Consider the following 13,436-nt stretch of genomic DNA (forward strand, 5'->3'; position numbering starts at 1 on the left):
AGGCTAACACCGGACAGATGGACGACCCCAAACAGCAGTGGCTCATGATGACCTGTAATCTTGCTCTCATTCAGGTGGCTGAATCAGAAACACACAGATGTTTTATATTATTTATATTATTGATATTTTACCTAATCCATCGGAAACCGGCTTTAGTTCCCATCAGAGATAAATTAGACAATACAAACATGAATCAACTGAACAAATATTCATTAAATGTTAAATAAATATAAAAGAATATGAACAATTACTCTATGAGACTTCATTCTGCAAGAGTCCTCGGTCTTGAATACCAATGAGTACTCATTATGAAAATAGATTTTTAATCAGTTTAATTATGAATGAAGGCATATGATCTTAGGCTCTGATGAGCAGCTGTGATTGTGGAGCTGCTCTGCTGTCTTCCTCAGGTTCAGGCCACTGTGGTGGGCTTCCTGGCAGCTCTTGCGGCCGTAGGTCTTGGTGCTCTGTCCAGAGGGGGTGTAGAGCTGGACCAGGCGGCTGTCCTGTGTGCTAGCAGTGTTACCACTGCATTTGTGGCAGCTCTGTCCTTAGGTACACTACTCCTTATTACTTCAAAATAACATGAAATCAAAATGTGCTTTCTTAATAAATATCACTGGTCTTATTGTTTATGATTCACTAGTTTATGTTATGTAACATAAATATAATTTTCTCATTAGCTAGAAATATTTAGATGTTTATATGCTTCTAAAATTATTTTAGTAACAACCAACCATAGGTGGGAAAAAAAAATACATATCATAAAAAAAAAACCTTTCACAATCGACAATGCAGATAAAATCAAGTTCCAATATTACATTCTGCTCAATATATACAAAAGTATAGGTAGGAAAAATTACATATCATAAATAAAATAACTGTCTACTTTTCACAATCCACAATACAGATAAAATAAAGTTCCAATATTTCTTTCTGCTCAGTATATACAAAAATAAGTTTAATTTATATATACTGTATGTATATATATATATATATATATATATGTATATATTGTTTTATTTTTATTTATTTTTATTTTGTTTATTTTTTTAAAGCAAGAATTTATTAAATTGATCAAAGGTGACATTAAAGACATTTACAACATTTACATTGATACAAAAATTTGTGTTCTTTCTATTCAACAAAGAATCCTGAAATAATGCATCACAGTTTCCACATATTAAAAAAATAGGAACACTGAAATCATAGTCTAGGTGTTGTTTGTTATTTAAAAATGTTATGCCTTACTCAGAAATGTATTATACACAATGTTGCATTGCACATCCTGTACAAGCTACAGTGCCATTCCAGTACATATAAACAACATGAATTCCCATCACATTTCCATTAAAACTGTCCAACAAAAAAGACTAGCCAAAAGAATAGCAGTCATTACTCCAGTCTTCTGTGTCACATGATCCTTTAGAAATCTTTCTAACAGGCTGATTCATGCTGCTTAATAAAAGCATTTGCATTCCAAAAAGTAGGACCTTTCTGGATAATGCAACACAATCTTTTAGTCTTTTTCTTTGAATCTTACATTTGTTTGAATATTACAATCTAACATCCTGTCAGTTACTGAGTCTGCTGCTTTCATCCGCATCCAGGTCTGGTGATGATTGGTGTGATCATTGGCTCCAGGAAGGTGGGCATCAACCCTGATAATGTGGCCACACCGATAGCAGCCAGTCTGGGAGATCTCATCACTCTTTCTCTGTTGGCTGGAGTCAGCAGCACACTGTTCCAGTACAGAGGTGTGGGGCCTTTTAGTTATTCATATATGAATAACTTCTAGTTTAAAACCTAAAACCTGTACATTACATATTGTTAAAAAAGGCTGATATTTATTAACAGCCTTAATTACTGACAATCACTAGATTAAAGCAGTGTTTAAAAAAACTTTTAGAAATTATTGTGCAATTTAAATTTTCATAACTTATTCAACTTGCTTTTATATATATTAAGTGATTATTAAATAATTAAGTTATAATGTATAATAAAGTATTATTATTTTTTATTTATATTAATTTAATTAAATATATTCAAATATTAACTATAAAAAATTAAGTAAATTACAATTAAATCAATTAAAAATAAATAACTTTTTTCTTTTAGAGCCTCTCTAAATATTCCTTACCTAATGAGCATGAACTGTTTCAAATGTACCAGTAGAGGGGAGTAGAAATTCACTAAAATATTACTTTATTACAAAGATGTGCATTTTAAGGTGTCATAGTTTCCATGGTTAAAGATGACGTTAAAGAATGGGAATCTTCTTTCTATTTTGTAACATCACACGTTTTATTCTCTAGAGACCTTAAAATCTGAATTTGCACAAATCATAGCACATTATCTGAAATATGTAACTATTTACTATGTCTAGCATGTTTCATCGACAATGTTTGTGTGTGTCCAGATGTGTGGTACTTGTCCCCGTTGGTGTGTGTCTTCTTCCTGCTGCTCATTCCTCTCTGGGTGCTCATCGCTAGACGGAGTCCACAGATTAAAGAGGTTCTGAAGTCCGGCTGGCAGCCTGTTATAGTGGCCATGTCCATCAGCAGGTACAAACATGCATACAGAGACACAGTCTTCTATGAGTTAGAGTAACATTAAAATGGTTATATAATCATTAATAACAAATTAATTGTGCCTGTAATAGAGGACGCAGGGTTCCCACAGACAATATGGACCCCCTGGACCACAAAACCAGTCATAAGGGTCAATTTCTCAAAATTGAGATTTATACATCATCTGAAAGTTGAATAAATAAGCTTTCCATTGATGTGGTTTGTTAGGACAGGACAATATTTGGCCGAGATACAACTATTTGAAAATCTGGAATCTGAGGGAGCAAAAAATTCAAAATACTGAGAAAATCACCTTTAAAGTTGGTCCAAATGAAGTTCTTAGCAATGCATATTACTAATCAAAAAGTTTTTATATATTTACGGTAGGAAATTTACAAAATATCTTAATGGAACATGATCTTTACTTGATATGCTAATGATTTTTGGCATAAAAGAAAAATCGATAATTTTGACCCATACAATGTTTTTTTGGCTATATACCCCAGCGACTTAAGACTGGTTTTGTGGTCCAGGGTCACATATATAAATATCAAGAAATTAAATATATATATATATATTTTTTTTTATCAATCAGTTGATATACTTTTTTTTTTTTAGAAATTGACTCTAAAATGATTAAACATTATTAGCTAGAAATTGCTCAGTTTAAAGTGTAGTCACGTATCATAAATAATTAGACTACTAAAAATGAGTTGGCCTAAAAGTATGAGAACCCAGTTGATTAGCTGTGGCATAATTTAATCATTTCAATAAGAGATTTTGACATTTAATTTTCACATAATTTTTGTGCTTAGAGCTCACAGAAAAAAATAGAGATGGTTCAGTTTACTCAGTCACTTTATTTTTTGTTTCTCTTCTAAAATATTAAATAATGTAAATCTCTAATATGTGTAATCTACTAGATTACATTACAATATATAGAACTAATTAATGATGAAAAGATTATTGCTGTTGATATTACTCAAACTTGCATATTAGCATGCTAATATGTCCTATTCCTAGCTAATAGATTCTTTACACAGCTAGCTAGTACAACTTTGTAATTCAATAATATAACAACAGACATATTATATTAAATTCAATAAAATAATCCTTTCAGGGAACCATATAAAATAACTTATGTTTTTAAGTGACCCAATTAAGTAGGTCACTTAAAAGCAACTTAATTCATATTAAAGGGGTCATATGATGTTGCTAAAAAGAACATTATTTGGTGTATTTGGTGTAATGAAATGTGTTTATGTGGTTTAAAGTTCAAAAAACACATTATTTTCCACATACTGTACATTATTGTTTCTCCTCTGTGCCCCGCCTTTCTGAAACGCGTCGATTTTTACAAAGCTCATCGGTCTGAAAAGCGAGGTGTGCTCTGATTGGCCAGCTATCCAGTGCGTTGTGATTGGCTGAATACCTCAAGCGTGTGACGGAAATGTTAAACCCCTTACCATACTGTGATGCCCTGTCCGGCCAGAGCAACGATTCAAACACATGAAAACCCATTTCAAACTAGGCTTTTGTTGCATCCAGTGGGGACATAATTACGGATTATAATGATTTATACTGTCTTTTTACGCGTTGCGTTGCATCGCGCCGCGTAAACATAAAACCATGTCTGCATTTGTGATCGGAGAAATGACAAACAACAAGCGCTACTCTACACTGCTCAAAACTCGCGTTTGAATTGTCAGTGGCAAATCCTTAAAATTAAAACGTACTTACAGTCTGTGAGTCAGAACAGCCGGCATTTTAGTCTACTCTACCAGGATCAGGAAACAGTCCTCCATAAAATGTGCTACACACAAATGAATATTTTGGTTGAACTGTTCTGGAACAGTGTTGTAAATACAGCTTAACCACTGATTTCTAGTCGTGTCCTCCTTTGGAAGACCAAACAAAGTAGTTTCTGTTTCACAACGAAACACATGGTGGTGGGCGGGCTTGAGAATGGCGTGGCAGGCGGATTTGACGAAGGAGCGGCCGGTGGGCTTGCGGCAACCACATGTGACCACTCCGCTTCATCCACGGTGAAAGCCGATCTGGCGATCCACAGCGCGAAGTTGATGTATTTCCTCAGCGACCAGCACGGATCAGCTCTAGGCATGACGAAGCCATATCGTCCTCTTTTGGAAGGCCAAACTAATTAGTTTCGCTAACAAAACACACAGCGCCTTCACGACATGGCGGCAGCAACAATACTACAGCGAGAATAAAAGTTACGCCTTCTTTCTTTGCGTGAACATTTGGGCGGCATTATGCAAATCTTCCCACATTGTGACATAGACATGTGGGGGCGTGTTAGAACGAGCCGTTTTAGGTAGGTGTGGCTGACTCTTAACTTTTATAAAGAGTATCGCTTTGGATTTGAGACTTTAGTCTTTGCAACTTTACAGATATTCTTTATGCACCAAGAGCTTGTAACACTTCAAAGAGAAAGGCAAAATTGAAATCACATCATATGACCCCTTTAAGTTACATTAGCATTTCCATGTTAGCAATTAGCAATTTTTTTCCTGATTAAGAATTATTAAAAAAAGAAGAAATAATTATAAATACAAAAAAAAAAATGTGCATGATTAAATGATGTAAATTCAAAACACTTTATTTTCTTACTGTGGCAGAGTGACAAATGAGAGAAATATAATTTGTGGGTTAACTAATCAAAACATTTAAAATTCATGAAACTCTTTCCAATTTAAGTTTCGGAGGCCTTATTCTTGATAAGACTGTGAGCGATCCAAACTTTGAGGGAATGGCGGTCTTCACACCAGTCATAAACGGTGAGTAAATGTCAATGACAAATCACACTTCGAGCAAAGACACCTTTCACATACTCAGATCTTTCACATAACCACACTGAATGCACAGTATGCAGTACAAAGTAACATCAAACCTGAAAAACAAGTTCAGAAACTTCATTTAAGGCCCTTTTCCCTCTTCAACTTCTCATTACAATAAAATTAATCACATCTCTTTCTGCGTTTGGAACTCGATTCGTGGATTCAGGGAGGCGATTGGACAGCGCTGCCAAAATAAAAGTCTCATTCCAAAATCGTCTCAATAAATCAGAGCACTGGCTCTTGGCTCACGACATTTTATAGTACATGAAAGAAGTCAAGTATTTTGATGGGAGTTACTAATAGACTTAAAAACCCCAGCTGAGGCGGAGTTTGTTTGGTTTTATGTAAAATATAACTTTTTTGGTTTGTCAGCTCTAGCAATCTGGTTTCGATTTCCCCTCTCTGGTTCCATTCCTACCCAGCTGCACATGTGCTCTACCCGTCCCGTCCCTCTCGAACGATGACTCAACACTATATTGGCATTAACTACACACTTCCCAATGGGAATAGAGCATGTCGGAGTAGTAAAAGTGGCCTAATCCAGTAGTAGCTGTGATTTCTCAGCCAAAGACTTCTCTGACGTCTTCTCTAGTTGTTACTCTGGATCTGGACCCTATTTTTCCAGCTCGATCCTGAGACAAACTGCCCTTAATGAGGAACACAAGACGGCTGTGATTCAGGAAGACTAATTTGATACTTCATTACCTAGTTTGATGTGCCCTCCTGCTGTAATATTCCCCATAGAGTGTCGTTTACCAGTTTTACATCGAGCGAAAACATGGAAAAGCTATTAATTGTGAACAAAGTACTCTGAAAATATGCTTATGATGTATATTTGACGAACGTCAGTGTACACACTCCCCTAGCCGCATGCTGCGTTCCAGCACACGTTTCATTTGCGACTGAAATGAGGAGAATATGAGAATTGTAATGGTGTAATGATTGGAAAGCTCTCACATTCTTTCCTTTTTGAACTTTTCAGGTGTGGGGGGGAATCTGGTGGCCATCCAGGCCAGTCGGATCTCCACGTACCTTCATTTGTGGAGCGTACCTGGAGTCCTGCCCTATAAGATGAGACAGCACTGGCCCAACCCCTGTGCCACATTCTTCTCCTCAGGTGAGGTCACTTTCAAGCTATTTGTGCACCTCAGATGAATTCACACCTTCAGATACTTGAGATAAAGTGGGTAATTAGTCATGTTGGGTAAGTCAAGCTTTGCTATTGCTGAACAAAGCATGAACCCTGATATTTGCACTTCAGCACATTAATCATCTGCACCGTTCGTGCTACATACATGAATGATATCTCAAACTGTGCTGCTTTTTGAGGAGGGGTGTGCTGTTCAATTTCTTAAGTGTTAGACTATGATTTCCCAACAAAAATAGTGTAGATTTACATTGAAGGAGAGGCTTGAACTTTATTTAGAGACAACTCTGGGATGGGCTTTTGAAGTAGTCTAGTAAAGAACCAAATTTTTCTCCTCAGGTGTGAACTCTAAGTCAGCGCGGGTGCTGTTCCTCCTGGTGGTTCCAGGTCATCTGTTGTTTCTTTTTGCCATTAATATGCTCCAAGGAGGCCACACTGCCATCACGCCAGCATTTATCTGCTGCTACTTGGGTGCTGCTCTGCTTCAGGTGAGCCTTAGTGCTCAAAGCTTAAGTGTTTCAATTCTGCGTCACTAGTGCTGGCAAACAGAATTGCAAAAAGAATTACTGAATGACCACAAAAATGGCATACATTACTTTTTGCCCAGTTAAAAGTTTAGATGAACACTGACTCTTTATTAGTTGTTTACAGTGATATGAAACAAGCAGTGTATATTACATTTTTCTCTCTTAGATTTTCATCATCTGGCTAAAAAGCATGAAAATAGTGCTTTTATTGTTCCAGGTCAAATGTGGAAATTGGTGTGACTATTCAGCCTCCTCCCAACTTCCTAATTGAATGATGTGGCTAAAAATACAATTTATTAGCATTATAAAATAGGGTGTGTTTTTAAATGTGACTAATCCTGAATTGTACTTAAAGTCTTAAAGGGGTGGTTCACTGTTTCTTTTCTAGGCTTGATTGTGTTTATGGGGTGCAGTCTAACATGTTAATTCTTCGTAAAAAAAAAAAAAAACCGCATTATTTTTCACATAATTTACCTTTATTCCACACCCCTCTGTCCCTTCTCTGAGAAACGGGCTGATCTTTTCCTGTTTTTTTGAAGCCCCGCCCTCAGAAATAGGCGATGGGCTTTGATTGGTTAGCTAGCCCAGTGTGTTGTGATTGGCTAAACCGTCTCTAGTGCGCGTCTAAATACTTTGTCTCATACTTTTAGATATGCTGTTATTTGTAAATGCTAGCTTTTATGTTAGCTTTTAATATACGGTTTTATCCTGATTAAAGCTTTAATACAGTACGGCAACTGCACGCGCGTCCATGTTTAACGCTTATCATAGCTATGTGAAAATAAATGTATAATTGGAACATTTCATTGTTGGAGCTGAGCTGAGCTGATGAGAGAGAGAGAGGCAGAGTGTGTGCTGAGCAGCGGACGCGAGGAACAGTATTAAGAACCGGTGCTTTAGAACATTGATTTTGAAACTTGTGAAGCCATTAGAATCATTAGAAGACAGAATCGCGATTCATATATGAATAGATTTTTACGTGCACCTCTAGTTTTCTCTTCCTCTTCTCTAAAGCAGCGCAGCATGGCCTCGCCCCTTTGCTGCTTTTTCCCGAGGGCGGGGTTTATCTGGGTTTGTTACGTCACGAACCTGGGAAGTAACTCGTTGTAGTCCCTACCAGCCATTTTTGTAGGCATTAAACTGCCAGAATTTTAAAAGACGATACCTCCGTTTGCATTGAACTTTCAGCTTTGTAACTTTGCAGATATTGTTTATGCTGAAACAGCAACATTACACACTAACTAACGTTAAAAAAGTGAAATCGCAATCAACCACCCCTTTAAAGAAATCTCTTGGAAGTAAAATACTAATAAAGGACCCCAAAAGGAAGTAAAGATATTGGTCAGTTTTACTACTATATGTAGAGTAATACAATAATAGTAATAGTGTAAAATATTATTCCGTTTTTAACTCTTTTCTATTTTAATATATTGTAAAATGTATTTATTCCTGTGATGAAAAGTTGAATTTTCAGTATCATTACTTCTGTCTTCAGTCACATGATTCTTCAGAAATCAATTTTATATGCTGATTTGCTGCTTTATGATTATCAGTGTTTCTGTTTTAAAAAAGTGCTGCTTTTTTGTAGTTTTTTTTAATCAATATAAAGTTCAAAAGAAAGATGAAGAAAATGTATATAAATGTCCTTATATTGTCCCTTTTGATAAATTTTGTGCCTTATTAAGTATTAAGTATTATTAAAAGTATTAATTAATAAAAGATTAATATTAATTTCATTTAAAAAGAAAAATCTGTCTGTTTTCATAATATGGGAAATAATTGAATGTTTATTCTTGTTTTTCTTCACAGGTTGGGATCCTAATTTATACAGCAGACCTGATTGTGCGTTTGATGTGGAGGAAAGGTCTGGACCCGGATAACTTCTCCATCCCATACCTGACTGCGCTGGGAGACCTGTTGGGCACGGGTTTCCTGGCCCTGTGTTTCCGTTTGGTCATGTTAGTGGAGGAGCTCGGCTTGTAAACTGCTAGACCTCACCCCCCCACACTTCCTACTCCAGCTCCCAGTTCACGGGACCTTTGCTGCCGAGGTTGGTTGCAGTGGCTTTGGAGATGTGAACTTGTCTGTGGGAAGCTAAAGACAGAATATCAGCCACATTGTTTTTGTGCTTACAGGATAGGTTGACTAGAAATATGAAAAACATCGGCAGGTATGTTCTTATTACCTGACAGCCTGTTATATGATTATACTCTTGGTGTGTTGTCCTCGCCTCAGTGATGCTGCTTTCATACACACTAGTCGCCTGATTACTGTATATTAAGGTATAACTTTAGGTGCAAGTGTTACACATTTTTATGCGCCATGTATAAATTGAATTTGAAGTTAACAAGATTTAAGACCTTAAAGGATTCTGGGATGTTTGTTATTTATTTATTTATTTTTGAATATTTTTTTTGAATATATGATTTAGGATTGTATGTTAGTGGAGGAGCTCGGCTTGTAAACTGCTAGACCTCACCCCCCCACACTTCCTACTCCAGCTCCCAGTTCACGGGACCTTTGCTGCCGAGGTTGGCTACAGTGGCTTTGGAGATGTGAACTTGTCTGTGGGAAGCTAAAGACAGAATATCAGCCACATTGTTTTTGTGCTTACAGGATAGGTTGACTAGAAATATGAAAAACATCAGCAGGTATGTTCTTATTACCTGACAGCCTGTTATATGATTATACTCTTGGTGTGTTGTCCTCGCCTCAGTGATGCTGCTTTCATACACACTAGTCGCCTGATTACTGTATATTAAGGTATAACTTTAGGTGCAAGTGTTACACATTTTTATGCGCCATGTATAAATTGAATTTGAAGTTAACAAGATTTAAGACCTTAAAGGATTCTGGGATGTTTGTTATTTATTTTTAAATATTTTTTTTGAATATATGATTTAGGATTGATTTCAAAGAAAATGGGAAAGTCTCAAAACTTTGAAGGTCATTCCTTTGCTGTTTTAGTAATTACATACAAGGTCATAATTACTGCTAGATATCTTTACTGGATACTATATCTCATATACAGAGGGTCTGCTGTACCTCTCAGTTTGTAATTTTTTTGCACCTGAAATATTTTTTTCTCAAAATACCACACTTTGGAAAAAGGCAAAATCCTATAATGAATGTAATTGTTTGTTCACTTGAATGAATTGATGGCAATTAAATTGTTCATGTGGCAGTTTTATTCAACACATTTGTAATATCTTCACTCTGAATTATAATTAACCTTTATCACATGATTTATCTACAGTTGAGTGTTGTGGTCCCTAAAACAGTAAAAAAATATATAATTCACATTTGTCCAGAAAACAAAGTTTCACTGTCGTACCAGAGGCAGTGTGCCTTTATAATTAAATGTTAACAAAAAAAAAAAGAAAGCACATGAAATAATCACGGTTGGTTGATGTATTCCCTGTTGTCCACTAAAACAAAATTTAAAAGTTTATTTACCCTTCAAAGCAAGATTCCATACTGTCACAGTTAGTGCACAGTTTTGCAGCACATGTATGCCCACAAGCTTTCAAAATAGGTGCAAGCTGTTGTTACATCACAAATGGCACATACTGTTGCCACACTCTCAACAGCTCAGCTCATACAGTGAAAGGCTTTCCCACACTCACATTTCCCATATGAATCCTCTAACAACACATTCATAATTTGATTTATTTTTGAATATTTTTTTTGAATATATGATTTAGGATTGATTTCAAAGAAAATGGGAAAGTCTCAAAACTTTGAAGGTCATTCCTTTGCTGTTTTAGTAATTACATACAAGGTCATAATTACTGCTGGATATCTTTACTGGATACTATATCTCATATACAGAGGGTCTGCTGTACCTCTCAGTTTGTAATTTTTTTGCACCTGAAATATTTTTTTCTCAAAATACCACACTTTGGAAAAAGGCAAAATCCTATAATGAATGTAATTGTTTGTTCACTTGAATGAATCTGATTTTCTCTCACTTTAAGAGTTCTAAGGGATAGATAATCCTCTAAACACATACTGGTACCTCTCTAAAAACCTTTATTGCACTTCAACCCTTATTATAAATTCATAAGACGAGTGTTTCCTCCCGGGATCATGCTGATGTTTGACCTGCAATGCCCAGTGAGTAGTTTAGACCTCACCCTGCATCCATAGCTTAACAAGAGCCGCACTGATGAGGGTCTACCTTTCCCCAACCACAGCTATGCACTGTTTACCTAGCCCGCTGCATGCTAAATAAAGAGGTGGCTCTGTGATAACACCATTTCTTTCCAGAGTAGCTAAACCAGCCAAGGTAGACAGCCTTGTCCAGTTTGCGAATGCAGAAGTCTAAATTCTTCCCTTACCCTTGTCTCCTTCCAACATGTTACCAGCTATCTGCTTGAAAAAGTTGATGGTTTGTTACTTGGAAACTACCTTTGTGATTGGGCGTAAGGTTAAGGTCTGAAATCATATCCAGGGAATGTTAAAAAGGAGTCTTTGAGATCAGCTTCATGGAATCTCTTCGAGATTAACGTCAAGGCTTTGCTGGTTCCAGTTCAAGAGCAAAATCCACAATAAATATGCTTCGTAAACAATACCATAAATATCCTTTTGGGTGGTGAAGATTAAAGGAGATTAAACATTCATAGCATTTGTCTGTTGATGAGGAATCCCGCTTCACTTATCAACATTCAGAAGGACAAAGGCACATACTTGGAGCTCGGTCGCAAGTTACCAAAGCCAAAGGAATTACAGACAGTATTTTGTGAACTTTCGGGATGGGATGAAACACCCCCGCCAGCACTAATCTGTTCACAATGCTAAATTTTGCCTCAAGGGAGCGAGGGCGATGCCATATCCAAGACGCATCATCTACAGGTTCCCTCAGGTAATTCACTCGAATCCAGACACGAGCGAAAGTTTAAGCATCAGTGCCCGCAAGACTCACATCCGCGTGTGCAAGTTATGGATCAGATGAAACTTGCTGAAACCCTCATCTCAACTTCAAGTATGCCGGCACAGAGTAGTTAAAAAGCAAGAAGTCCATTCGGTAAAGGTTGAAGAGTTTCTTCTGGTAAAAAGGACTGATGTTGTCGAAGAACTTGGCGGCCATGTCACCCGTGGTCCTGGTGCTTTTGGAGGTGGCCGGGAATTTGACCTCTCCTTCGGCACCTGCTAACTTCATGATGTAGCGCGAATCTTGCGCAAGAGTCTCGTACTTGCCCACCACGTCATAATGGATCAAGCAAGGGTGGCAAAGCGAGTGAACCCTTTCCCAGTGCTCATTGAACGGTTCCTCTCTCTGAGTCTGGGGGTCTACTAAATAATACACAAATTCCTCGAAGGAGACATCGTTGCCTTTTTCCAGTGCTTCAGCCTGGGGGTCCTCACGATGCCTCCGGATGATTTTGGTCCCGTAGCGTTTGTGGAAGGCTGTGTTGTAACTACGGGTAAACTTGTTGCGATATGCCGAGACAAGTCTTTCGACGGGTTCGCGCACAAAGACAAACTTCAGATATGTGCGTAGGCGCTTGTTGATCTCAGCCGTGGAGTACTCTGAGAGCGAACGCAGGTTGCCCGCTACGTGAGCCTCATTGGCCGGAATAGCCAGTGGTTCGCGATAGCGCCCATCTCCTGTTAGTACCATCAACACACGTTTCCAGTTTGTACATGCCACTTTGGGGACGTAGCAATACAATAACTTGTGTTTATCGTCCACTATGAGGTGGCGGAGGTCCTCCGGGCCAAGTACGCGTCTTTTGCGGGTGTGGGTGCGACAGGTTTCCTCCAGGAGTTCCCTTCGACCCTGCAGAGTGGCTTGCACTGCAGACTGCTCCAGCTGGACAGGAATGAATGGTATAACAGGAAATGGAATGAAAAAAAGTCACATGGGTTCAGAACAGAATTTCATTTTTGGGTGAACTATTGCTTTAAAACCGAAGTCTTTTCTTCTGAAACCAAATGTAGGATTTCTTAACAGTGCACTTATGGGAACCACAGATTGCATTACATGCGAACACATGTATTTGCGTGACTTTATGTGATACGACAGTTGCTGTTTGAGGGAAGTTCTTGTGAAACCATGAGGCACATAGCTGTAATGGGAGGGTAACGGTTTTGCCTGGGGATGAGCCACAGATGGGTTTGATAACGGCAAGAATATAATAGGATTTGATGAGCTGGTAGTGTTTCAACTGGAAGGATTTTATCTAGACGTTCCACTCAGACCTATAAAGGGATAGTTCACCAAAAAATGAAAAGTCTGCCATCATTCACATCATGTCATTCTAAACCCATACAACTTACTTCTGTCCCCCCCCCCCCCTTTTTTTTGCGGAAATAAAAACCTGTTCTTTTT

The 13,436-nt window shown here is 37.6% G+C and overlaps 2 protein-coding genes across 8 annotated transcripts in view; one reads left to right on the plus strand and one right to left on the minus strand.

Moving 5' to 3' along the window:
- Positions 1 to 9,499, plus strand: part of LOC107593991 (solute carrier family 41 member 1-like) — a 52,544-nt gene extending 43,045 nt beyond the window's left edge. For 6 of the 7 annotated variants that reach the window (XM_016283915.1, XM_016283917.1, XM_016283913.1 and 3 more), the window contains 6 exons: positions 1,611 to 1,757; positions 2,420 to 2,564; positions 5,289 to 5,368; positions 6,411 to 6,545; positions 6,915 to 7,063; positions 8,912 to 9,499. In XM_016283915.1, the coding sequence (XP_016139401.1) occupies positions 1,611 to 1,757; positions 2,420 to 2,564; positions 5,289 to 5,368; positions 6,411 to 6,545; positions 6,915 to 7,063; positions 8,912 to 9,085 (830 nt within the window). In that variant the 3' untranslated portion in view covers positions 9,086 to 9,499. The remainder of the gene's footprint in view (positions 1 to 1,610; positions 1,758 to 2,419; positions 2,565 to 5,288; positions 5,369 to 6,410; positions 6,546 to 6,914; positions 7,064 to 8,911) is intronic. The other variant, XM_016283914.1, reaches the window with a different exon arrangement.
- A 1,564-nt stretch (positions 9,500 to 11,063) lies between these two features.
- The window catches only part of LOC107593992 (carbohydrate sulfotransferase 11), a 15,716-nt gene continuing 13,343 nt past the window's right edge, over positions 11,064 to 13,436 (minus strand). Inside the window, exon 3 of the mRNA XM_016283921.1 lies at positions 11,064 to 12,917. Coding sequence (XP_016139407.1) covers positions 12,072 to 12,917 — 846 coding nt within the window. The 3' untranslated portion in view covers positions 11,064 to 12,071. The remainder of the gene's footprint in view (positions 12,918 to 13,436) is intronic.

Source organism: Sinocyclocheilus grahami, unplaced genomic scaffold (assembly GCF_001515645.1).
Source record: "Sinocyclocheilus grahami isolate Dianchi unplaced genomic scaffold, SAMN03320097.WGS_v1.1 scaffold178.1, whole genome shotgun sequence".
Taxonomy (NCBI): domain Eukaryota; kingdom Metazoa; phylum Chordata; class Actinopteri; order Cypriniformes; family Cyprinidae; genus Sinocyclocheilus; species Sinocyclocheilus grahami.